Consider the following 21132-nt stretch of genomic DNA (forward strand, 5'->3'; position numbering starts at 1 on the left):
CATGCATTATAGTTACAAGGATCTAAGACAAGAATGCTTTCTGCAAAGCTCCATTCTCCCCTCGCCCATATAAAAAAGGTTAACTGATATGTCCAACTACTCAGCTTCCTTTGGCGGCCCACCTTCTCATAAGGTCTGCTGAGCCAGTTGCTGTAGTACACCATGATCCCATAGCAGTTCATGGTTTTTCTGTTTTTGCACTAGAATCCAAATCTTTACCATTTTGCTCTAAAGGAAAACGTGTCAAGGAAGAAATAAACAAGCTCTAGAGTGGGGGAGATGCACAAGCTCCATGGGAAGGAGTGAAGCACGCATCAAGCAGCCCACACTGCATTCCTCAGCACACCTTCCTTCTTCAGCAGGAAAACAGCACTCAGCCTTAGCCTACTAACAACCCTGTGTGTGTAGCCAACGATCAGACAAGAACAAGCATAACTGATTGAAGGTGAGCTGTGCTGAATGGAGCCACTTTGTTACTGCCAAGTCAAAATATGCCTCCATCATAGTTTTAATAAAAAACTCTGATACTCATTTATATTACCCTGATATCACAAACAAGATGACCAGTGATTTTAATTATGATTAAAAGATAAGTAACTACTGTTTATGAAACCAAAGCAAGGACATTCAGTGAGGGCTGGAGAAATCTTAATAACAGCCTGATTAGTTGTTATCAGCTCATCAGGTTATTAGGAAAAACTCAGTCTCCAAAAGAGTGGTCAGGCACTGCAACAGGCTGCCCAGGGAGTCCCTGTCCCTGAAGGTGTTACAGAAAGATGCAGATGTGGTACTTAGGGATGTGTTTTAGTGGGCAGTGTTGGTGGTAGGTGCATAGTCAGACTAGATGATCTCAGAGGTCTTTTCCAACCATAAGGATTCTTTGACTCTAATAAAGTTAAAGTCCATCAAAGTCACCTCTAGTAGACCACAGATACATGAATTCATTTCCGGAGAAATTTCTCTTTGATTGGGAAATGTGGTATCAGAATTAAAAACAGATAAATAACCACTTTTTGTCTAAACATATTTTAATTCGCTTGTTTCTTAAAGTCAGAGTTCACATCTTTGCAAAGTAGAAGGTCATAATGATTTTCAGGTCAACGCCACTTTATCTGTACACTGTAGATGTTAGACTCCAAATCCTAAGGGTCTGTTTTCATGCATACTGGGTATAAAAGGACTAAGCATCTTTGTTAGAAAGCAGAAATCCCCTACCGCTTGCTCACTGCTATTATGGGTTTCTCACCCACACTTAAATGGGGGTATAAAAGATTCTCAGAGATAGTTCAGTGCAGGTGATGCAGAGATCTTTCTGTAAGAGATTTGAAGGGTAGATTTTTCTTTGCCCTTGGCTTGCACTTTGGGATAATAGCTTTTACTTTATGGGCACTGTTCTCCGAAGTCACCTGTCAATATCTAAGCCCCAAATTGCCATCTTACTTCCACAGAGCTGACGTGGAGAGGAGCAGGCGTTGGAAATGAGGATCAACACTCTACAAGAACTCAGTCAATTTGTCTGCATCCGGGAAAAGTCAGCTATCGGGGGCAATGGAAGGGTTCCAGCCTGGATGAGACGCCCTTGGTGGGATCCCAGCCTGGACGGGGCGGCACTTGGGCTCCCAGCACCCTGCTAACCTCCGCTCCGCATGGCGGCGCCCTGTGAGCAGGCGGTGCGGCGGCGCCACTTCCGCCCATATCCGCCTCGCACCGGAAGCGGCCCCGCTTTCCCTCAGGAGCGCAGCGATGGTGGGATCGCGGAGCCGCCGCTTTCCGCCGCCTCCTGTGGCCGTCCCCGCCGCGGGGCTGGGCATGGCGGGAGCCGGCTGAGGGACCCCGGAGAGAGTCGTTGGTACCCCACGGCGGTTGTTTCCCGCACGCAAAGGCCACGGCAGTACAACGGGTATCATAGGCAATAGCAGAGCACCTGGGCTGGGCAGTGCGCGGTGTGGCTCTGTCCAAGGTGCTGCCGTGCGCCGCTCTTCCCCGCTTGCCCGGCTCTGAGTGACAGCGACAGGACGGGACGCCGGCCGGCATCGTCCCAGCTTCACTCCTCCCCGGGGCTTCGGCCCCGCACAGCGGATGCGCATCCTGTACGAGGACTGGAGCATAACAACAAAATGTCGATGAAGCTGGGTTGGTTTTTTTTTGTTGTTGTTTCTTTGTTTATTTTTTGTCTCTGTTTAAATAACGAAGTTTGGACACTGTTTGGTGTGTGCTTGCATTGCTGAAGGCTGTGGTCTTTGTGCCTGGGAGATAACCCCTGTGCAAAAAGGCTGTGGTGGGGTAGGGGTGCGCAAGCAAGAAAGTAAGGTCTGTGCTCAAAAAGCATACCTGCCCACAGTGACCTAGAAAATCTTTGTCTCTCAGACTTTGAAGTTGAATACATAATTTGTGAAGGGAAGAAAGAAATCTGTGCTTACCTCTGAGTGATCTGGAGGCCCTCCATGCTATCCAGCATGCACATAACGTGTGTGTAATGCTATCAACTTGGTTGTCTCAAAGGCATGTTAATAGAAGTGTTCTAAGTGATCTAGCAAGACAAAGAAAATATTTCACATCCTAGGGAAAAAGAGAGCTTAAGAAGGCAAAAGGAGGCCTGTTCAGAAGCATGGAGTTTGTCAAACAAACACTCCCACATTTCAGTGATTGATTAGGAATATGGCATGTAGCTGTTCTGATTCCCTATGAAAGTGAACATCCCCATCGTTTCAAGTTGAAATAAATTGGTGTTGGACTCTTTGAGCAGTGACAACCACTTCAAATTCTGCAGGCAATACCAAACTATGTACATTGGGACTACTGCAGAATATTCCATTTACCTGAAATTCTGGAAGTTAATCCAGAAATCACGAAACAAAACCACAGTGCAGGTGATTAGGACTGTCCTCTGTCAAGACACTCTTGGGAGGGAATGTTCCTGAGTGCTCCAGGCACCAACGCGTCACTGCTCTTGCTCAGTCCTAAGAAAAATAAAACCTGCTTTTGTGCTTCCTCCAGGTTTGGAGAAAGCTAAAACATAATTAAATCACTGTTATCGCTGTTGGGGGGGAGGGGGACAACCTCACGCTGGAAGGTAGCCATTAGGATGCAAGGTTTGTCTGGGTTCATAAACCTTCCAGTGTTGGGATGTTGTTCAGATGCATGGCAGGCAGCAGCTCCTTTCTACCCAAAATGGTCCATTATAGAGCATAAGGTCTTTTTCCTGTCAGACATAAATAATAAAAAAAAAGTCTTCTCAAACACGAATCAACTTGTTAGTGCGTAAAGCGAGTAGCTGCCGCGTGGCACATGCAGACAGTTTGCAGGCCAAAAATACTATAATGCTCTTCCCCTCGCTGCCACAGGGTTGTGCCATTGTAGCGTCTGCATCCGGGCTCCAAGAACTTCTGCCTTGGCCGTCAGGAGGCGCCTGGACAAGGGGACAGCGGCTTCCCCTGCCCCGGGGATGGCCTTCGTAGCGACCCAGGGGCATCGCTGAGCTGTAGCTGGGATGTTTAAGGCTCCCTCCCACCCCCGGACTCCAAAAGCATGGTGTAGAGCTTGCTGGGGTAGGATCCAACCCCAGAGCTGGGTCCCAAAGAGCACGGGGCTCCCTCTGCACAATGGGAACACAGAAGAATGCACATAGCATACATTTATTGGAGCAGCTGTAGCAAAGTGATGGAAATGGTGATCTAAGTGGGTTTTCCATTTTTTTTTTCCCCTCATGAATGAACATGTACTTGGCAAACAGGTATACAAATTGTAAGGTAAATAGGTATAGGACCAGAGAGATTATCATGATTACAAAGGAGTAATTAAATGAAGATCTTACCCATATCCTGGGCTTGCAGAAGGGCTCCAAGGGGAGTGATCTCCAGATAGAGATCCTTCCTCCTTGGGAGTCAGCCCTTAAATGGGGTCTAACAGCCCAGCCAGGCTCCACCCCTTCTGGTCACTCAGGTGAAATTGCATTCACCTGTGCCCCTGTGGCTGACTCAGTGCTTGCCTCAGGTGGTCAATCAGAGGTTCAGGCTGTGATTCAACAGTTCCCATACAAACATGTTAGTGAGTTAGTATCCAACCCTTTGATCACAATGAGTTTTGAGCTCCATATACATAGGTCACTCCAAAAGTAATGCTTCATATGTATTCCCGTAGAAACTGCAACTGATACAAAGAGCACAGAAACAATATTTGATAGATCAAATTACTATCTAGAAAGCATTATTTTTCAACATAGTCACCACCATTAGCTAAGCTTTTTCACCATCAATGAACAAAAGCCTGCACGCCATGCTTGTCAAAACATGCACCAGTGGAGGTGACCCACTGCTACTGTCACAATGGACCACTCACCTCCTCACTGTGCTCACATACACTGTTTGGTCTCCATAAACATTCACCAGCTGAATGTCAATAGGTAGCAATTTTTCCACATCTTTGGTTATATGCTCTTCCATGTCAGACAGCATTTTGTCAGACTGCCCCTCTGCAGCCATCTGTCACATGGCAACAACGTGTGATGGAATACCTGTGGGAAGGTTCAACTTCTATCCTACAAACATCTGCCTCTAACGTCATGGGCCAACATCATAAAATAGGTGGCATTACTTTCAGATTAGTCCTTGTAAAGTATATCATATGGCTACTTCATGTAAGTAACAAAATTTATGTTAACTTCTTAAAGATTAAAACATATTTTAAAAAGCGAGTAACAAAAGCATAAAACTAGTGGGATATATGACCTTGTTTTTGTGACAGTGATGCATCAGGCTGCTTCAGTGGCAGTGGTTGCAATTCTTAGTGAGTTCTCAAGGTGCTCATCAGAGATCTCTGATGAAATTTTACTTTTCCCATGCAAGGAAGTGTAGTCTTCTTGACAATATTTTTCACAAATGTGCGTACTACCAAAAAGCACTAACATAAATAAGGCATGACTGTGAAGCAAGGGGGATGCTTCAGAGGCCTTTCAGAGGCCTTCTTGCAAGAGAAGGCCTTTCAGAGGCCTTCTTGCAAGAGAAGGCCTCTGAAAATCTGGTAAAGAGTCAGGATCAGATTTTTCAGTTGAATGTCTGATTGCAACTCAATACATTCCATTGGAAAATTCACAGGTAATGAATTTATGCCGACTGAAAATGGAGTTTCAAACGTAAGTTGATACATTTTTTTGCAACCTTCAAACCTATTCTCAAATTTCTTTTTCAAAACAGAAAGCAAAGCTGCATATTTTTCACTGATCACAGGACTGTCTTTAGCCAGCGTAACAAAATGCACACAATTATTTGCCATAACTTGAGTTAGTACTGCATTGCGCCCTTGCCTTGTCCTGGTGTCAGCCCAGACAGTGCCCACTGCACGCTGATGTTGGGTGGGACAAGGCTGGGTTACCGGAATGGAAATCAGCTCAGGGCATTTTTCATCATGGATGCTTTAAAAGCCATATAAGGAGTCCTACCCCTAAGGCACATGGCAGTGCTGGAGCTGCCAGACCTGAGGACACAACGGCTGTAGCTATAAGGCACCATATAAGGAGACAGCAAGAAAGCAGCTCAGAAAGTGGAAATTCTCAGAAGCTGTGCTGAAAGCAAAACAGGTCAGGAATCTTTTGAAGCCAAAACGTACTGACTGAGCCAGTACTGCTCTTATGCTGACAAATAGTAGCAACGCATCATAGCTGGGATGGGATAGCTGGGACAGAACTACTAAGAACTGTCCACAGCTAAGTCTGGAATGTGTATCTCTCTCTCTCTCTTTTTTTTTTTTAAACATTTTGGCTGAATTTTTGCCCCAAGCTCTGCTGGGGAGCAGACAGCTTGCAGTGCCTTACTGCCTTTCTTTCAGCTTGGCTCTTGCGCGATGTCATCTCCAGGATGCTGAAGGGACAGCCTAATCTCCTTGTCTTGGTTCTGTCCTCGATCTTCTTCTTTCCCCTGCAAAAACATGGGGGTGAGCCTTTGGTGTCCATAATCCCCTTTTGTGGGCCATAATCTCATTTGGTGTGCTGTAATCCCCTTTGCTGGGCCATAATCCCCTTAGGTAGGCGGTAGTCCCCTTTGGTGGGCCATAATCCCTTTTGGTGGGCCCTAATCCCCCATGGCACTGAGATCCCTTTCCAAGGTGGGACAGGGCTGCCCCAAGGACCCCCGTGACTCAGCTGCAGGACAGGGAAGTGTTCCCAGATCCCAGAGCCCCCTGGTATCTCCGAAACATAGACCTGAGGCATGGTGTTAGGCACTGAAGGGTGCAACGCGAGGGCATGCAGATGTAATGGTGATGCTGTGGATCCATGGTTTCCCTCACTCAGAGCTCTGTGTTTTGGAGGATGTGTGGTACAGGACCGTGCTTGTACCCAAACTGACACGCGCATTTGGCACAGGAGCTGCTCACAACATGCCCATGGGAACAATTACACTATGGCCAGAGCAGGCTCATGGTGCCCCCCCCCCAGGGTAGTGACCGAGTCTGTGTCACCCTGCAGGAAGGCAGGTGAGTGCTTTCTGCTGAGTCCTGCATGTTCCTTATTAAATAATGAGGATTTTTGAAAGCAATAGCAGGGGAAGGAGACACTGAAGCAGGCAGTGAGTTACATGGGTGCTTCTGGTCTGTGTTCTGGCATCCATCTTCTTCTTGTGATCTGGAAATGAAGGAAGAGGCATCAGCTGCAGGGTTCCCAACACTGCGTGTGCTTCATGGGGCGCAGGAACGAAATGGGGCTGCAGGGTGCAGTGGGTGTGAGAGACTTTCACTTGGCAGAACCCCTCCAACACAAGATCTCTGCTTCAGATGAAAAGCAAGAAGGCAGCACAGAAATGGACACCCACCTTGCCTGCAAGCCCTGGCACCTCTAACCTGCCACCCATTGGCTTTATGCTGTGCAATATTTCCTCTGTTCTGGACTCTGAGATGCTCCGCGTACCCTTGGAAAGTGTGGGATTCCCCTTTCCCCAGGAGCTGCTGCCAGAGTGTGAGAGCTGAGCCCGGGATCTTCGTGACCAAGCAGCTATTTAGGAAGTGACCTACTGGGTACTTACACCAGAGGGCGAAGAGCAGCAGCAGCAGGAGAGCTGCTAGCACAGCGAGGACACAGCTGGTGATCACATCGACAGGCTCTGAACAACCACGCTCTGCCAGGGAGATAGAAAGAAGTGTCAAGGGGTAGCTCTTCCATCCCTCATAACCAGCTCCAGAGCTGGAATGTCCCAGATGAGGAAGAGGAGCAAGATTTCACACATTTGAACTCCAGGGGCAAACCTTGCCCTGCTGTTTCCCTCCCTGCTCAGCACAAGGCTTGCCTTGGCTACACTGAGTGCAGATCCTCTTCCTGAAGCACCAGCCTGCAAAGCCACCCATGGAGTTTCTCTGCCCAGCCCCACAAACACCACAGCCCTCCCCACGAGGAGGGCAAGCAAAGGCACATGCAGTGCAAACCCAACTAGCCCATACCATGGTCCCACTGGAAGTTGTAGAGCAAGAGGAAGCAGAATGACAAGTTGACTGCCAGTGTCATGGCTGTACTGCACAGGAAGGCGGAGTGGCCTGGAGAAAGAAGAATTTCTGCTGGGTGGGAGGGCAGCAATAAAGAGGAGCTGGTACAGGGAGGAGGTGGGCATCAGTGGGGAGCTGGGCATGGGCACCGTGCATGGATGTGCCCACAGCAGCATTCATCCCTCCTGCAGTGGGGGATGATAACCTCAGAAGCTGCTCCTGGGCTCTTATGGGGCTTTTAGCACCAGGGGTTTGTGTCCCCACCAGCAACTCACAGGTCAGGGTTGGGCACTGGGCGAGTACTTCTGGTCTGCACTGAGAGATCATGATGATCAGCAGCACAGCTATAACTGCAGCAAGGAAGTAAAGCCCATGGAGGATGAAGGCAGCAGAAGGACCTATGGAAAAAAGAATTAAACAAGGAATTGGGATGGGAAAGCTTCTCCTAGCTGAGGCTGAGCAGTGAACCCCAAGACTGATTTCTACCAGCCAGCTACCAGGACATCAGACAAGGATGCACCGCTTCAGTGAATCTTACCTTTTTCCAGCATCCAGATGACAGAGGTGACAAACAGGAGGAGACATGAGATACCCAGCAGCCCTCTGATGGGTGGAGTTAGCCATGTCCGTGCTTCTTTTCCTGTTAAAAAATGCAATCAGACTTGAGTTGGAGCTCAGGACCTCATCAATGAGGTGCAGCCTGTGAAGAAAATGAATGCAAGCACAGACTTTCTTTGTAAAGAATCATCAAATCCCCAAGGTTTTGAACCCCCAGTGACAAAATCTGGTGGACTTCAAAGGGTTTTGATGGGCTTACAAGGGCTTTGTTTGACCTCTGGAGAGACAGTGAGATTCCAGCCAGGTCTGGAGTTGATTTAAGCTGAACAAGACAGCAATTTCATCTGGTTTGGCACCTTAATACACTTCTGCCCAGGTTTTAGTGTCTTATAGTGGCAAGCACTGGATTTCTTCTGTAGACCTAGTTTACAAAGAACTCAGATGGCACAAGCTCTCACCACAAGCATTGGGCCCATAAAGCTCCTCAGAAAAATTACCCCCAAAACAGGACCTAATTCACAACTCCATTGTTAATACAGGGAGACAGATTAGTCTAGGACAATCTTCCCATGTATGGTTGGGTTTCACCTCTGTTCCTGACATGGTCTCACTTATACTGGGGATTATTCTTGATGGGTAGAAGGAAGATAGAAGAAGACTACAAAGACTGTGGGTGGTCTTTCTTTTGACTAGGTCTTATGGTTTGCTTTTTGATAACCAAAATATTGGTTGTCATTGAAGCACCCACATTAATCTGTAGGCTTGGGTATGGATGCACAGCATTATGCAGAGTCCTGATTCAAATGGCAGTGAGCTTGGTCACCAAAACCAATGCCACATGGTATCAGGTCAGCTCTTGGCACTTTCATGCAGGAAGCTGTTTGTGTCCTGCCCGTTCTGTTTCAGCCCAGGGATGCCCAAGGAATGGCAGAGGAAAGACTAGTATGCTTCATACCACGATATCATGGCATGTATTGTATACATAGCATAAGTAGCATGATTTCTCCCAAAGCCATTTGTGATTAACTGCTGCTAGAAAGCTTTATTTTCCATGTAATATACAGAGGCATAAGAATAAATGTATGAACTCCATGAACATTGAGCAAGGTTCCTCCAACTACCAAAGTGAGTTAGTAGAGAAAGGTTTTACTGCACCCTTTGTCCTCTACATGGCATGGAGAGAGGGCTCAGTTTGGGGATTTGAGTGTGGGCACTCACCAAGTCTGTGCTTCCCCGGCTGCAGGAGCCAGATAACAAAGCTGATGGCAGTGATGACAGCCAGAGCCAGTGCAGCCACTGTCGTCCTCAGTGCAGCATGGAGAGGAGGCGAGAGACCTGCAAAGTGAGGTGAGGGGAACTAACACTGAGGACAACTCCGAGACATGCAGCAAAGCACTGGCCCCACCACAGGCTGATGCTTACCTGTTATAGTGAGGTTGAATGTTGCCTCCTCCCAGCTTATGGCATTGCTGACATTGCAGGAGTAGGAGCCACAGTTCGACTTCTCTCCATTCCTTACCCACAGCTCAGTGAAGTTCTGAGTGAGCTGATAATAATTTTGTGAGGTAAGGGAATGTCCATCTTTCTTCCAGGAGACAGCAGCCACAGTTCCATGGGGCAGCAGGCAGATCAGCTTGATGAGACAACCATTCGAGTCTGAGCTCTTCAGGAGCTTGGGTTGGGGCACAGGTTCTGGAAAACAGAGAGTGACATGGCAGCACTCCCTTGGTTTGCCTCTGTAAGACGTATTTTTGACTAATGGTAACAAACTGGCCCACTGGTCCTTAACGCAGAGGGCTGCCTAGTGGGCAGCAGTCCCAACCCACTAGAAAAGGGAGACCCTCTTGCCAATACTGGGAAGGTTGACCAATTAGAAAGTGTTCAAAAAGGCTGCTTGTCTTCAAATGATGTATGACAGAAAGCTTCTCTCTCTCTGATAATCGGAGTGAGACAGTCACCCCTCTCTCCTTAAAGCCAGCCCTGGTTGAGATGCAAGAACTGTGAGCCCCGTGGGGAGAGCAGCATCTTCCCACTTTGCAACTCAGCCTTGGTTCAGCTCGGAGAGGTAGGAGATACTGCAGGAGCAATGCAATGATCACAAAGTTCAACAGCTGCTGCCAACAAGCCACTGTGCCATGCCAAGGATGGGTAGTACTGAGAAGACTGTCTTGAGGGAGATCACACAGCATGCACGGGACAACCAGGGGATCAGGCATGGGTTCACGACGTGCAGGTTCTCCTTGACCAACCTGATCTCCTTCAATGATCTAGTGACCCGTCTGGTGGATGAGGGAAAGGCTGTTGATGTGGTCTACCCAGACTTCAGCAAAGCCTTTGACACTGTCTCCCACAGTGTTCTCTTGCCAAAGCTGGCAGTCTGTGGCTTGGACAGGTACACTCTTGGCTGGGTAAGGAACTGGCTGGAGGGCCGGGCCCAGAGAGTGGTGGTGAATGGAGTTAAATCCAGCTGGCAACCGGTCACGAATGGTGTTCCTCAGGGGTCAGTGCTGGGGCCTGTCCTGTTTAATATCTTTATTGATGACCTGGATGAGGGTATTGAGTGCACCCTCAGTAAGCTTGCAGATGACACCTGACTGGAAGTGTTGATCTGCCTGAGGGTAGTGAGGCCCTACAGAGGGATCTGGACAGGCTGGATAGCTGGGCTGAAGCCAGTGGATGAGGTTCAACAAGACCAGGTGCCGGGTCCTGCACTTTGGCCACAACAACCCCAGGCAACGCTACAGGCTTGGGGCAGAGTGGCTGGAAGACTGTGTAGAGGAAATGGACCTGGGGGTGTTGATTGACGCTAGACTGAGCATGAGCCAGCAGTGTGCCCAGGTGGCCAAGAAGGCCAATGGCATCCTGGCTTGTATCAGAAATAGTGTGGCCAGCAGGAACAGGGAAGTAATTATTTCCCTGTACTCAGCACTAGTGAGGCCACACCTCGAGTACTGTGTCCAGTTTTGGGCCCCTCACTGTAAGAAAGACATTGAGGCCCTGGAGCGTGTCCAGAGGAGGGCAACAAAGCTGGTGAGGGGTCTGGAGCACAGACCTTAGGAGGAGCGGCTGAAGGAGCTGGGATTGTTCAGTCTGGAGAAGAGGAGGCTCAGGGGAGACCATATTGCTCTATATAACTACCTGAAGGGAGCTTGTAGTGAGCTGGGGGTCAGCCTCTTCTCTCGTGTAACCAGTGAGAGGACTAGAGGGAATGGCTTCAAGCTGTGCTGGGGAAGGTTCAGGCTGGACATCAGGAAATACTTCTCTGAAAGGATGGTCAGACACTGTCATAGGCTGCCCAGGGAGGTGGTGGAGTCACCGAGCCTGGAGGTGTTCAAGGAATGTTTGGACACTGTGTTGAGGGACATAGTTTATTGAGACCTGTTGGTGATGGGTGGATGGTTGGACTGGGTGATCCTGTGGGTCTTTTCCAACCATGTTGATTCTATGATTTTATGACTCTTGGATGTCAGGCATGGCACCCCTGGGTCAGGGATAGCAGCCTGAAGGAGGTGCCAGGTAGTATTATGCTGGAAAATGACGGCAGAGACCTTCTGGATACTTTCGTCCAAGAGGAAAGGGCTGTTCACACATAGCAGTGGTGTGGGGAAGGATGGGGCATAAGAGAAGCCATCAAGTTTAGCCAAAAAGCAGCCTGGTCTAGTGGAAGTTGTCCCTGCCATGGGCAGGTGTTGGAACTGCGTGGTCTTTAATGTCCTTTGCAACCCAAGCCATGCTTTGAGTTTATGATTCTAAGGTCACAGGGCATTTTAAGACATTCACCTCCTGAGAGCAGCTGCTAATGCTGAAGCAAGGCGGTACATGTTAAGGAAGAGGGTGCCCCCATCACCATCACCCCACAATGGAGGCACCAAGCAGCCTGCATTCCCAGCACAAAACCCAACCCACAGCTAGATTCAGCCTCAAAGTACCTACAATTACCCAGCCATTTTTTTACTATCTCCTGTCCATGCCTTTCAAAGCAGTGATAAAACCAGAAAGTCCTCCAGTCCAGTCCAGTGAGGAGGATGCATACTTGTGGTGCTATCTGTCATTCTCGTGGCAAATCTTTGTCAGAGCAAAACATCCTGTCAACCTGTTTTGACTTACTGATCACCTCCAGGATAGTTGTCCTAGTCCTGTCCTGCATCAGGTCAACTGTTGCTTTATAGATGCCACTGTCCGCCTCCCGCAGCTGCTGTAGGAGAAGCGAGCCATTCTTTTTGTAGAAAACCACTCTGCCTTGGTATGCAGCGTAAATAATTGGAACCTTCAAGTTGGCATAGTACTGCAAGATGAATTTGGGTGTCCTGTCCTCTATGTACTCCCACTCGGTGATGCTCATATTGCTGACTGCTGGTGCATGCATCATGACAGAGGACCCTTCTGCCGCAAGTTTTCGTTCTGTGATTTCCACCCCAAGGGAGAATTCCAGGAAAAGCAGAAAGACGTCTGGAAACCAGAGAGATGCCAGAGCATGGTGAGTTAGTTTAAAAGGAAAAACCAAAGTACAACTTGATTGGCTTACAGACTCTTTGATTTCTTGGCCCCCATTATGCCACGTCTGATTTACTTCCCCCTTTTTAAGATAAGAACACATCACTTTTGTAGACCCATTACATAAATGTTTCTTAGCAAGCTCAGACAGTTCTTTGCCTTTGGAAGGAGAATAACAGGACTCTGGACTCCTTGACTGTAACATGATGGAAAGTACAATACTGACAGCAGAGCAGCAAGATCCCAGGCTGCAGTGAGCGAGGATTTGATCAAAGGCAATGGCCACGAACACAGAAACAAAGGAAGGAAGCTGTCTACCCTTGGAAGAGCTTGGGTAGGCAGGGTTCTCCAGCAAGATACCCTTACCTCCACTGCCAACCCTTAAATGAGGTCTGGGAAGGGGTGGATCCTGGCTCCACCCCCTCTGGACACTCAGGTACATTGCATGCACCTGAGCTCCCCTGGGTTGGCCCTGCCTTACCACCAGGTGCTCAATCATCGTTTCAAGCTGTGACTTAGCATTTCTGCTACACTGGAGGTTACTGCTCAATGGGACCATGCTCAGCACAGCTTCACTCGCAGGCCTCATGCTGTCCCAGCAACAGGACCTAGTGGTACTCAGGTACAGTGATGCTGCAGCACCTGCTGAGATGCTCATTCCTTGACTAAGACAGAGGTGCAAGGGAGCATGGAAATGCTTCAGGACCTGCCCTCCACCTCTCCCAGCTCTGCTGAAGCAGGACAGCTGCCCAGTAGCACCCAGCCCAAGGATATGCACAGCTGAGTTCTTCTCTCATACTCACAGTGTGTGATAGACATGGTCATGTGGGTGCCTTCAGGTCTTCATTAGGTCTGAGCTCTTCCTGCAGCCACGTGCTCTTGGTGGGGTTCTCTAGGAATAGTGTCGCCACCTGCAAATGACACCATGCAAAGCACCATCAGCACCTCCCATTGCTAGCTGATGGCACTGAGACCAGCACAGGAGCTGTAATGCTGTTGCTGCCTGCACCCCTTCCCATGCACTGCATATTTGCAATGCTGCAGCTCCACCTTGTCCCTTCAGCATCCATTTATAGAGCTGCTGGCCATTATGGTCATGTTCCCTGCATATACTGAAGCACTTTTCCTCAGCTTGAACACATTCCCTCATCTCCTCAAGATGACTTAGCTCTCGAGTGGTTGCAGGCACTGCATCTGCCTTATCCACCTTCTTAATGACTTGGAAAACCTCAGTCCCACTTCCATCCCAGCCACTTCTCTCCAAATTGAATGCTCCTGGCCTATTTGAGCTGTCTCATAATTCTTTAAGCTTTTGCTCTCTGGACTTTCTGTATTTTTAGGAAACTGTCTTTCTTTACCCTAGAAACTCCAGTATGTACAGTGCTGATCTGTTTGCATGGGAGATCTCAAGCACAAACTGTCTGTGCACAATGTGCTTTGCAATGAGGTGCAACCATGCTCATAGCTGCCTTGCTGAGCCCAGACACAAGGGTTGGCATCTGGACAACAGAGACTGCATTTACTGCTGGGATTTGCAAAGCTCTGGAAGAAGGATAATGATGGAGGAGCTCATATTTTCAGCGAAGGGATTTCACTGCCCTGAAATTAAAGTCTCAGATGGGACCAGAAGAGGTCAAGCTGGTCTGCTTTAGGGACACAGTCTGGTTTAGAAACAATGTGAGGTTGAGTGTAGGAAGCTGGACACATTTTTTGACTCAGAGCTTTTTCAGCAGCACCCATTCGAGACATAAGCTGCTCAACAAGCTTTTGGGGTTAATGGTTACCATGAGTAAGAGAACCATACACAGCTGAGCAACCAGGAGAAACCTTTCGGGCTGTTGCTTCTTTTGGGCATTCAAACTGACTTATGGGGGTCGCTTCAGAGGAGAGGACCACCACGCATTCAGTGCCCACACCTAGCTGCCCACCATGCAACAATCGCATGATCAACTGCTGATTACCCAGCAGGAAGGGCATGTGCTATGGGCATGCTGTTGCAAAGCATAGGTGCCCCTGGCAACTACCATCACTCCTGACAAACCAAACAGAAGTGCCCCTGACAACCAACTGCTGCCCCTGGCAACCAAAAGGATGCTATAGAGAAGATAAAAACCCAAAGAGTTCTGGGGTAGAACAGATACCCCCTCTGCAGAACTGCAGCCATGCAAGTCAATGAGATGTCGCTGACCGATTTGCTGCCTCCCTATGGACCAACAGGATGTCCTTGGTGGTGACTATCCCTGCTTTGTAAACTGTTTGCTAAGATTTCTCTCTTTACTACTGCTAACTTCTCCACCTTCCCTGCATTCCTTAGTAGTTCAGAATTTGTAATAAATCACTGGACAACATCTGGCCTCTTTTGTTGCCTTAATCTTCCTCCAGGTATATCTATGTCGAAACATCCCCTCCAATAATTGAAGCAAGACAGTGGGAAGAGAAGCTCTAATGCAGAGATGAAGCCCTGTGCTGAAAGCTCAGCCCACTTCAGGCAGTCATTACCTCCCGGCAACATCCAGTTGTCTTCCATGGGCCCCAGCATAGCTCAGAGCATCTGAAAGAAAGGGAGGAAAAAAACATTTCAATTATGGAGCTGCCCCTGGACCACTCTGAGCCCATTCCCAGCCCAGCATCCTAACCCCAAAAGTAGCCAAAACACAAGGAGAGAAGGATATAGGCAGGGCACATCATGTTCAAGCCTGCAATGGAGACCTCCAGTCCTGGCTGTCCCCACCACCCAAGGGGCTGATGGCTGCTCTGTGGCTTCTGCCCTGATCAAAGGACTTCAGGAAATGAGCTTTCAGAAAAAAAATAAACTGAACTTCTGTGCACTGCATTATCTGAGGCAGAGCGGTTGCTGCAGGCCACAGAGCCCTGGTGGCAAGGCCTGTATCTGAATGCATGCACTCAGAGCTGCTGGTGGAGCTTCGTGGGCTCAAAGAATATCTTCTGTGAATTCTCTGAAGTGGAGAAAAAGTGGCAAATGAGGTCTGTTCTCCCTCTGCAAAATGCCTGTCACTTTGGAGGACAGTATGGGGCAAAGGGCTGTGGGAGGGCTAATGCAAAACTCAGCCATTTTCCAGCCTTTTCTGTGGCATCCTCTTGTTGTCTGAGGTTTGGGCAAGAAACAGTTGAGGCTTATAAAAGAGAAACAAGACTGTTCTTCACTGGTATACGCAGCTATTTTAAGGATGTGAGATCAAGTTGTGGGGGAGGCAGGCACTCTTTCACAATCCTAGAGTCCCTCCCACCTCTCCATGTGCACAGAGGGAGGGGCTGAGGCTCCCCCAATAAAGAATAAGTGAAGTCTGCAAGAAGGGCTCCTCTTGAGGAAGGATGGTGATTTAGACAGTCTTCCTTTTGTGGCTCAGGACTAGGAACAGAAACATCCTCCAGCTCACGTGAGTTGCACAAAGCTGCAGCACTCAGAAAAGAAAAGAAACGTTCCAGGCCACAGTCAGCCTGGAAGAAGTCCAGGCAGTCCATCCAGGCAGAATTGCTGGTAAGTTTGCAAGCAGGCATGCGGCGCAGTTCCTCTGCATATTGCTGCTGCCCCTTTAAAAAGCACATCCCTCCGCCGTCTTCTCAGGTTGTGACATGGAGAAATAAATAGGAAAGGAATTTGTGTCTACATCAGTTTGTTATGTCCAGACTGTTGTCTCTGAGGCAGTCTGTGTCAGGAACTGAAAATCACCTCTTCCCACAGATGTTTGCAGTAGTGGGGGATGGATAACAAAACGCTAAAACTTTCCACGGGGGCAGAGGTTGGAAGAAGTTCAAGCTGAACGTGGAGGGGGGAAGGACAGGCACACAGAGGGAGCCTTTTATTAACAGGCAGTGAGATTCCCCACTGCAGGCCTCACAGGGAGCTGTGAGAGGTCAGGCGGTTCGTCAGGAGCACAGAGCGCTGTCTGCTGCTGCTTTTTCCATGCGGGCATGGGTGATACTGGGAGCTGGAATGTGGGCAGGATCAAAGAAGAATGTCTGGAAGCACAAGTGGAAAACACTGGTGTGCAATTTATCTTCTCCATTTTGCCAGTTGGAGCAGTAGTCAACGTGGATTTATCAAGGGGAAATCCTGCATGACGAACACGATAGCCTCCTGTGATGTCATGACTGGCTGGGTAGCTGAGGGGACGTTAGTGGATGTTGTCTACCTTGACTTCAGAAAAGCTTTTGACACTGTCTCCCACAGCATCCTTGCAGGAAAGCTGAGGAAGTGTGGGATAGATGGGCAGACAAGAAGATGGATTGAGAACTGGCTGATGGGCAGAGCTCAGAGTGTTGTGATCAGCAGTGCAGAGTCCAGCTGGAGGCCTTAAACTACTGGTGTTCCCCAGGGGGTGGCACTGGGCCTGGTCTTGCTTGACATCTTCATCAATGAACTGGATGAAGGAGTAGAGTGTATCCTTAGCAGGTTTGCTGAAGATACAAAGCCAGGAGGAGTAGCTGACACACCAGAAGGCTGTGCTGCCATTCAGTGAAACCTGGACAGGCTGAGAGCTGGGTGGAGAGGAACCTGATGAGGTTCAGGTGCTGAGTCCTACACCTGGTGGGGAATAACTGAATAGATCGGTACCAGTTATGGGCTGATCTACTGGAAAGGAGCTCTGCAGAGAAGGACCTGGGTGTCCTGGTAGCCAACAGCATGGCCACAAACCAGCAGTGTGCTCTTGTGGCCAAGAAGGCCAATGATATCGTGCAGTGCATTAACAGGAGTGTGGCCAGCAGGACAAGGGCAGCGGTCCTCCCTCTCTGCTCTGCCCTGGTGAGGCCACATCTGGAGCACTGTGTTCAGTTTTGGGCTCCTCAGTTTAACAAAGACGGGGAACTTCTATATCCAGTGGAGGGCCACAAAGATGATGAGAGGCCTGGAGCATCTCCTTTATGAGTAAAGGCTGAGAGACCTGGGGCTGTTCAGCACGAAGAGAAGATTGAGAGGGGATCTGAGCAAAGCTTAGAAATATCTAAAGGGTGGTGCTGTGGTTCAGCCATGAAAAACAGAAGAAAAAAAAAAGGAAGTAGAACTCATTTTTATTTCAACCCATATATACTAAGTAAGAAAAGATTGTAATGATAATTATATACACACACACACACACACAAAACAAGTGATCAAGTGACACACAAGGCAATTGCTGCCCACTCGTCAACCAGTGCCCATCTGCTCCCAAACAGCAGCTGCTCAGCCAACTCCCCACCACTTTTCACATTTTTACTTCACAATGTCATGTATTACGGAACGCCCTGCGGTCTTTTGAGGTCGGCGTCCTGGCTCCATCCCCTCCCCACTCCATGTGCCCCCCCGCCCATCACTGGCAGCACAGTGCCAGAAGCTTAAGACAGACCTTTGGCTGCGTTCAGCACTGCTCAGCAGCAATATAAACATCAGCCTGTTTTCAACACTGTTTTTATCCTTAAAAAACTATCCAAAATAGCAGCATAGCAAACACTATGCAGGAAATCAACTCCATTCCAGTGAAACTAGGCAAACCCCTGTCAAATGAGTGAGGGGAACAGGCTCTTTTCAGTGGTGTGCAACAAGAAGGCAAGGAGCAAACAGCACAAACTGGAACAGAAATATGAGGAAAAGCTTTTTTCACAGTGAGAGTGACAGAGCATTGGGACAGGTTGCCCAGAGAGGTGGTGGAGTCTCCTCCGCAGATATTCACTATCAACCTGGATAATCTTCTGTAGGGAACCTGCTTTAGCAGGGAGGTTGGACTCGATGATCTCCAGAGGTTCCCTCCCAGTTTCATGATTCCTATATGGGGCAGTATCAGCAGCCACTCCAATAAACAGGGAAGCCTCCTCGCCTTGTGCTGCTCTTCTGTGACTCAGAAAAATGAACAGAAACATCCCCCAGTTCAGGCAGTTAGCATACAGCTGCAGCCCTCATCGTCATCATGGCTCACCACCAGTAAGGAATAGATATATTAAACTAAATATTGTAGTGAGACATAAGTCAATATTTAACCGATTGTCTGTTGCCGTTACACCTGGATTTACCCTTATGGGATCTCAGACCTTTGTATGTTTCCAAGGATAGCTCGGAATTGGGCTGTGATGCACTGAGGCACTGTGCACACACTGCCCGAGCTTACCCACAACAGACCTTTCGTTGGAAGAAATGCACTCAGACACACACGGTACCAGCGTGTATAATGGGATACACATGAGGATGATATACAGCAGGCGAATATTTCCTCTTGCTGACAGCGTTCCTGTTTTGTACCAGAGTGCTGCAGAAGCCATTATATATGGACTTCTCCAACAAAAGGAAAAGCTATGCAAACCATACCACAGCTTCAAAAGGTTAAATACGTTCGTAGATAGGAAATCCTGCCATGAGAAATGCGTCCCTCAGCCAGCTGTGTCTTACTGAACAAAAGAACTGCCAAAACCAGTGCAATCAAGAACCGGAAAGCACCACTTGCTGACAGTTACACGGTAGGAAAAAACACAAGCTTCATCCTCTGCAAGCAGCAGGGCAGCTGGGGGCTCAGCACGGCTGCTGCAGCAGCCGATTTTTGAGTTCTTCATTTCGTGCTCTAAAGCAAGTGAGAATGACTAAAGAAGGGAAGGGGGAGAAGGAGGGAATGAACCATCTGAAAAGCAGTTTCGTGCGAAATTCCAGCCCTACGCACAGTGATGAGCCACCTCTGTGTTGAGGGGGCCCTCCCCAAGCTCGCCGGTAGTGCGGACGGTACAGGGGGATGCCGGCCAACGAGCAGGCGCTGGGCGTAGTTCCTGGCTAGCGGCTGAAGATGGAACGCTAGGCAGGCAGCGAGGGTTGTTTGTCAGCTCTAAAAACAGCTTCAGAAGTGCTATATAGATTTGCTGGACAAAAGGGAAGAGCTAAACCGGAGATGCAGAGCCAGGTTCCCTAACAGGGGAGAACTGGAGCACTATGTGGGAAGCAGTACGGCGTCCCCGGCCCCAAAGCCTTCAGTCCCACGGCTCCATCCCCTTCCTTCTGTCCCTACCCCTTTTGCTCTGCCCCTGTTGCCCTCCCCACCTCTCCCTACCCCCGCCCAGCCAGGGCAGCCTATGCACGCACTCACCTCTTCTCGCAACTTCTTTTGAAGGGGCTCTTGCTTTCACTATGCGGGCTGGTGATCAGCTTTCATCATGTGTGGTGCTTTCAGGCAGCCACTCCCAGCACACAGCTGACAACTTCCCCCCCGTGAGGGGGGAAGTTGGAGTCATAACAAAAGGCTTTGCTTCAGAAGATGTAGGGATGTTTTCCTCAGGTTCCACGTATATTGCCTTAAAAAGTGGCTCACTGTAACGTAATAAGAAATGGGAATTTTCCAAATGGGGGAAAGCAGACAAAAGTGAGTCAAAACTCTCACTGATGGAGAAAAACAGGGAAACAGGTGGGCATTCGAGTACCCTGAATACCACTGAACATGCCCAAAGGGACATTAGCAAATATTAATGAGCCCTTGAAAAAGAATGAATATATATACCAATGGACTGTTGTATGGTTAATAAGTATACAGATGTTATACAGTCCACAGAAAAGTTAAGCTGGCAATATTACCACGTTGGAAAAGATAATCAGGAAGGTACTCACTGGTGCTGTAGGCTTACAGAAACCCCACAGGGAACGATCACCAGGAAGACACCCTTCCTCAGTGGCAGTCAGCCTTTAAACGGGGTCTGGGAGAGGTGCAGCCAGGCTCCACCCCTTCTGGTCACACCGATGAATTGCCTTCACCTGTGCTCCTAGGGCTGACTCAGTGCTTGGCTCAGGTGGTCAATCAGAGGTTCAGGCCGTGGTTCAACAGTTCCCATACAACTGTATATGCGTGTATGAACTGCATAAATATAGAACCTGCACTCTGACAGAGCATGCTTGTGCTTGTGGAGTCACCTGGTATGTATCGCGAGGAACAAAAGAATGCCACTTTCTAACACCACGTTGGAGTTAGAGAGTTTTCTTCCTGGATGTCGGATGACAGCTCGAGCAGAGGATGAGACACTCTCAATTGAAGAGACTGATGCAAAGAGACTTAAAAGCAGAAGTTTTATTGCCATTAAGCTGGTATTCTCATGGGCAGCGCTGGATGCATGGGGGTAATCCTCCTGTCATGCATACCTTACACAAAAGATCTTCTGTTTATATACATAACTTCTGTTGTCTAAGCAGAAGTTTTCCCAGGAGTATGTTACATATTCAGTGGCCCATTCCAAGCAGGACCTCCTATTTTCTTGGTACCAAGACTCAGCAGAACTTCCTTATCTCCTTGGTTCAGAGACACAGCTCTTTCTGTTATCTAAACAAACTGCAGGGCAGGGGTATCCAGCAACAAACATTAGCAAGCTTAACTATATTTTTATAATTTGTATCGTGTTAAAGCAGAACAGTCTTACAAAGTGCCTCCCCATCCACAGCACTACATCACAATTAACATACATAACATCTAAAGGCTACTACTGTAGTGAGCTGGGGGTCGACCTCTCATGTAACTGGTGATAGGACTAGAGGGAATGGCTTCAAGCTGTGCCAGGGAAGGTTCAGGCTGGACGTTAGGAAATACTTCTCTGAAAGGGTGGTCAGGCACTGGAATGGGCTGCCCAGGGAGGTGGTGGAGTCACCGACCCTGGAGG

The 21132-nt window shown here is 48.6% G+C and overlaps 1 protein-coding gene and 1 long non-coding RNA gene across 6 annotated transcripts; both read right to left on the reverse strand.

The window, feature by feature from the left end:
- Positions 1–169: 169 nt before the first annotated feature.
- On the reverse strand, positions 170–4978 carry LOC121113202. Of its 3 annotated transcripts, XR_006939156.1 has the most exons (4): positions 3061–4978; positions 2820–2960; positions 2421–2530; positions 170–2099 (listed from the first exon to the last, which is right to left on the reverse strand). It is a non-coding gene; the product is annotated as an uncharacterized LOC121113202 (long non-coding RNA). The 3 variants fall into 3 exon arrangements; XR_006939157.1 differs by lacking the exon at positions 2421–2530 and having other exon boundaries at positions 2820–4978; XR_005859189.2 differs by having other exon boundaries at positions 170–2530; positions 2820–4978.
- A 100-nt stretch (positions 4979–5078) lies between these two features.
- VSIG10L (V-set and immunoglobulin domain containing 10 like) lies at positions 5079–19666 on the reverse strand. Of its 3 annotated transcripts, none has more exons than XM_420272.8 (12): positions 19581–19666; positions 15019–15070; positions 13323–13430; positions 12133–12474; positions 9448–9717; positions 9244–9360; positions 8006–8107; positions 7743–7865; positions 7426–7518; positions 7014–7106; positions 6570–6616; positions 5079–5912 (listed from the first exon to the last, which is right to left on the reverse strand). In XM_420272.8, the coding sequence occupies exons 3-12, from the start codon at positions 13342–13344 to the stop codon at positions 5820–5822; spliced, it is 1302 nt and encodes a 433-aa protein (XP_420272.3). In that variant the 5' UTR covers positions 13345–13430; positions 15019–15070; positions 19581–19666; the 3' UTR covers positions 5079–5819. The 3 variants fall into 3 exon arrangements, with proteins under 3 accessions (XP_420272.3, XP_040555189.1, XP_004940800.2); XM_040699255.2 differs by having other exon boundaries at positions 15156–19666; XM_004940743.5 differs by lacking the exons at positions 7426–7518; positions 7743–7865.
- Positions 19667–21132: the final 1466 nt, after the last annotated feature.

The sequence above is a fragment of the Gallus gallus genome, chromosome 4 (assembly GCF_016699485.2).
Source record: "Gallus gallus isolate bGalGal1 chromosome 4, bGalGal1.mat.broiler.GRCg7b, whole genome shotgun sequence".
Lineage (NCBI taxonomy): Eukaryota > Metazoa > Chordata > Aves > Galliformes > Phasianidae > Gallus > Gallus gallus.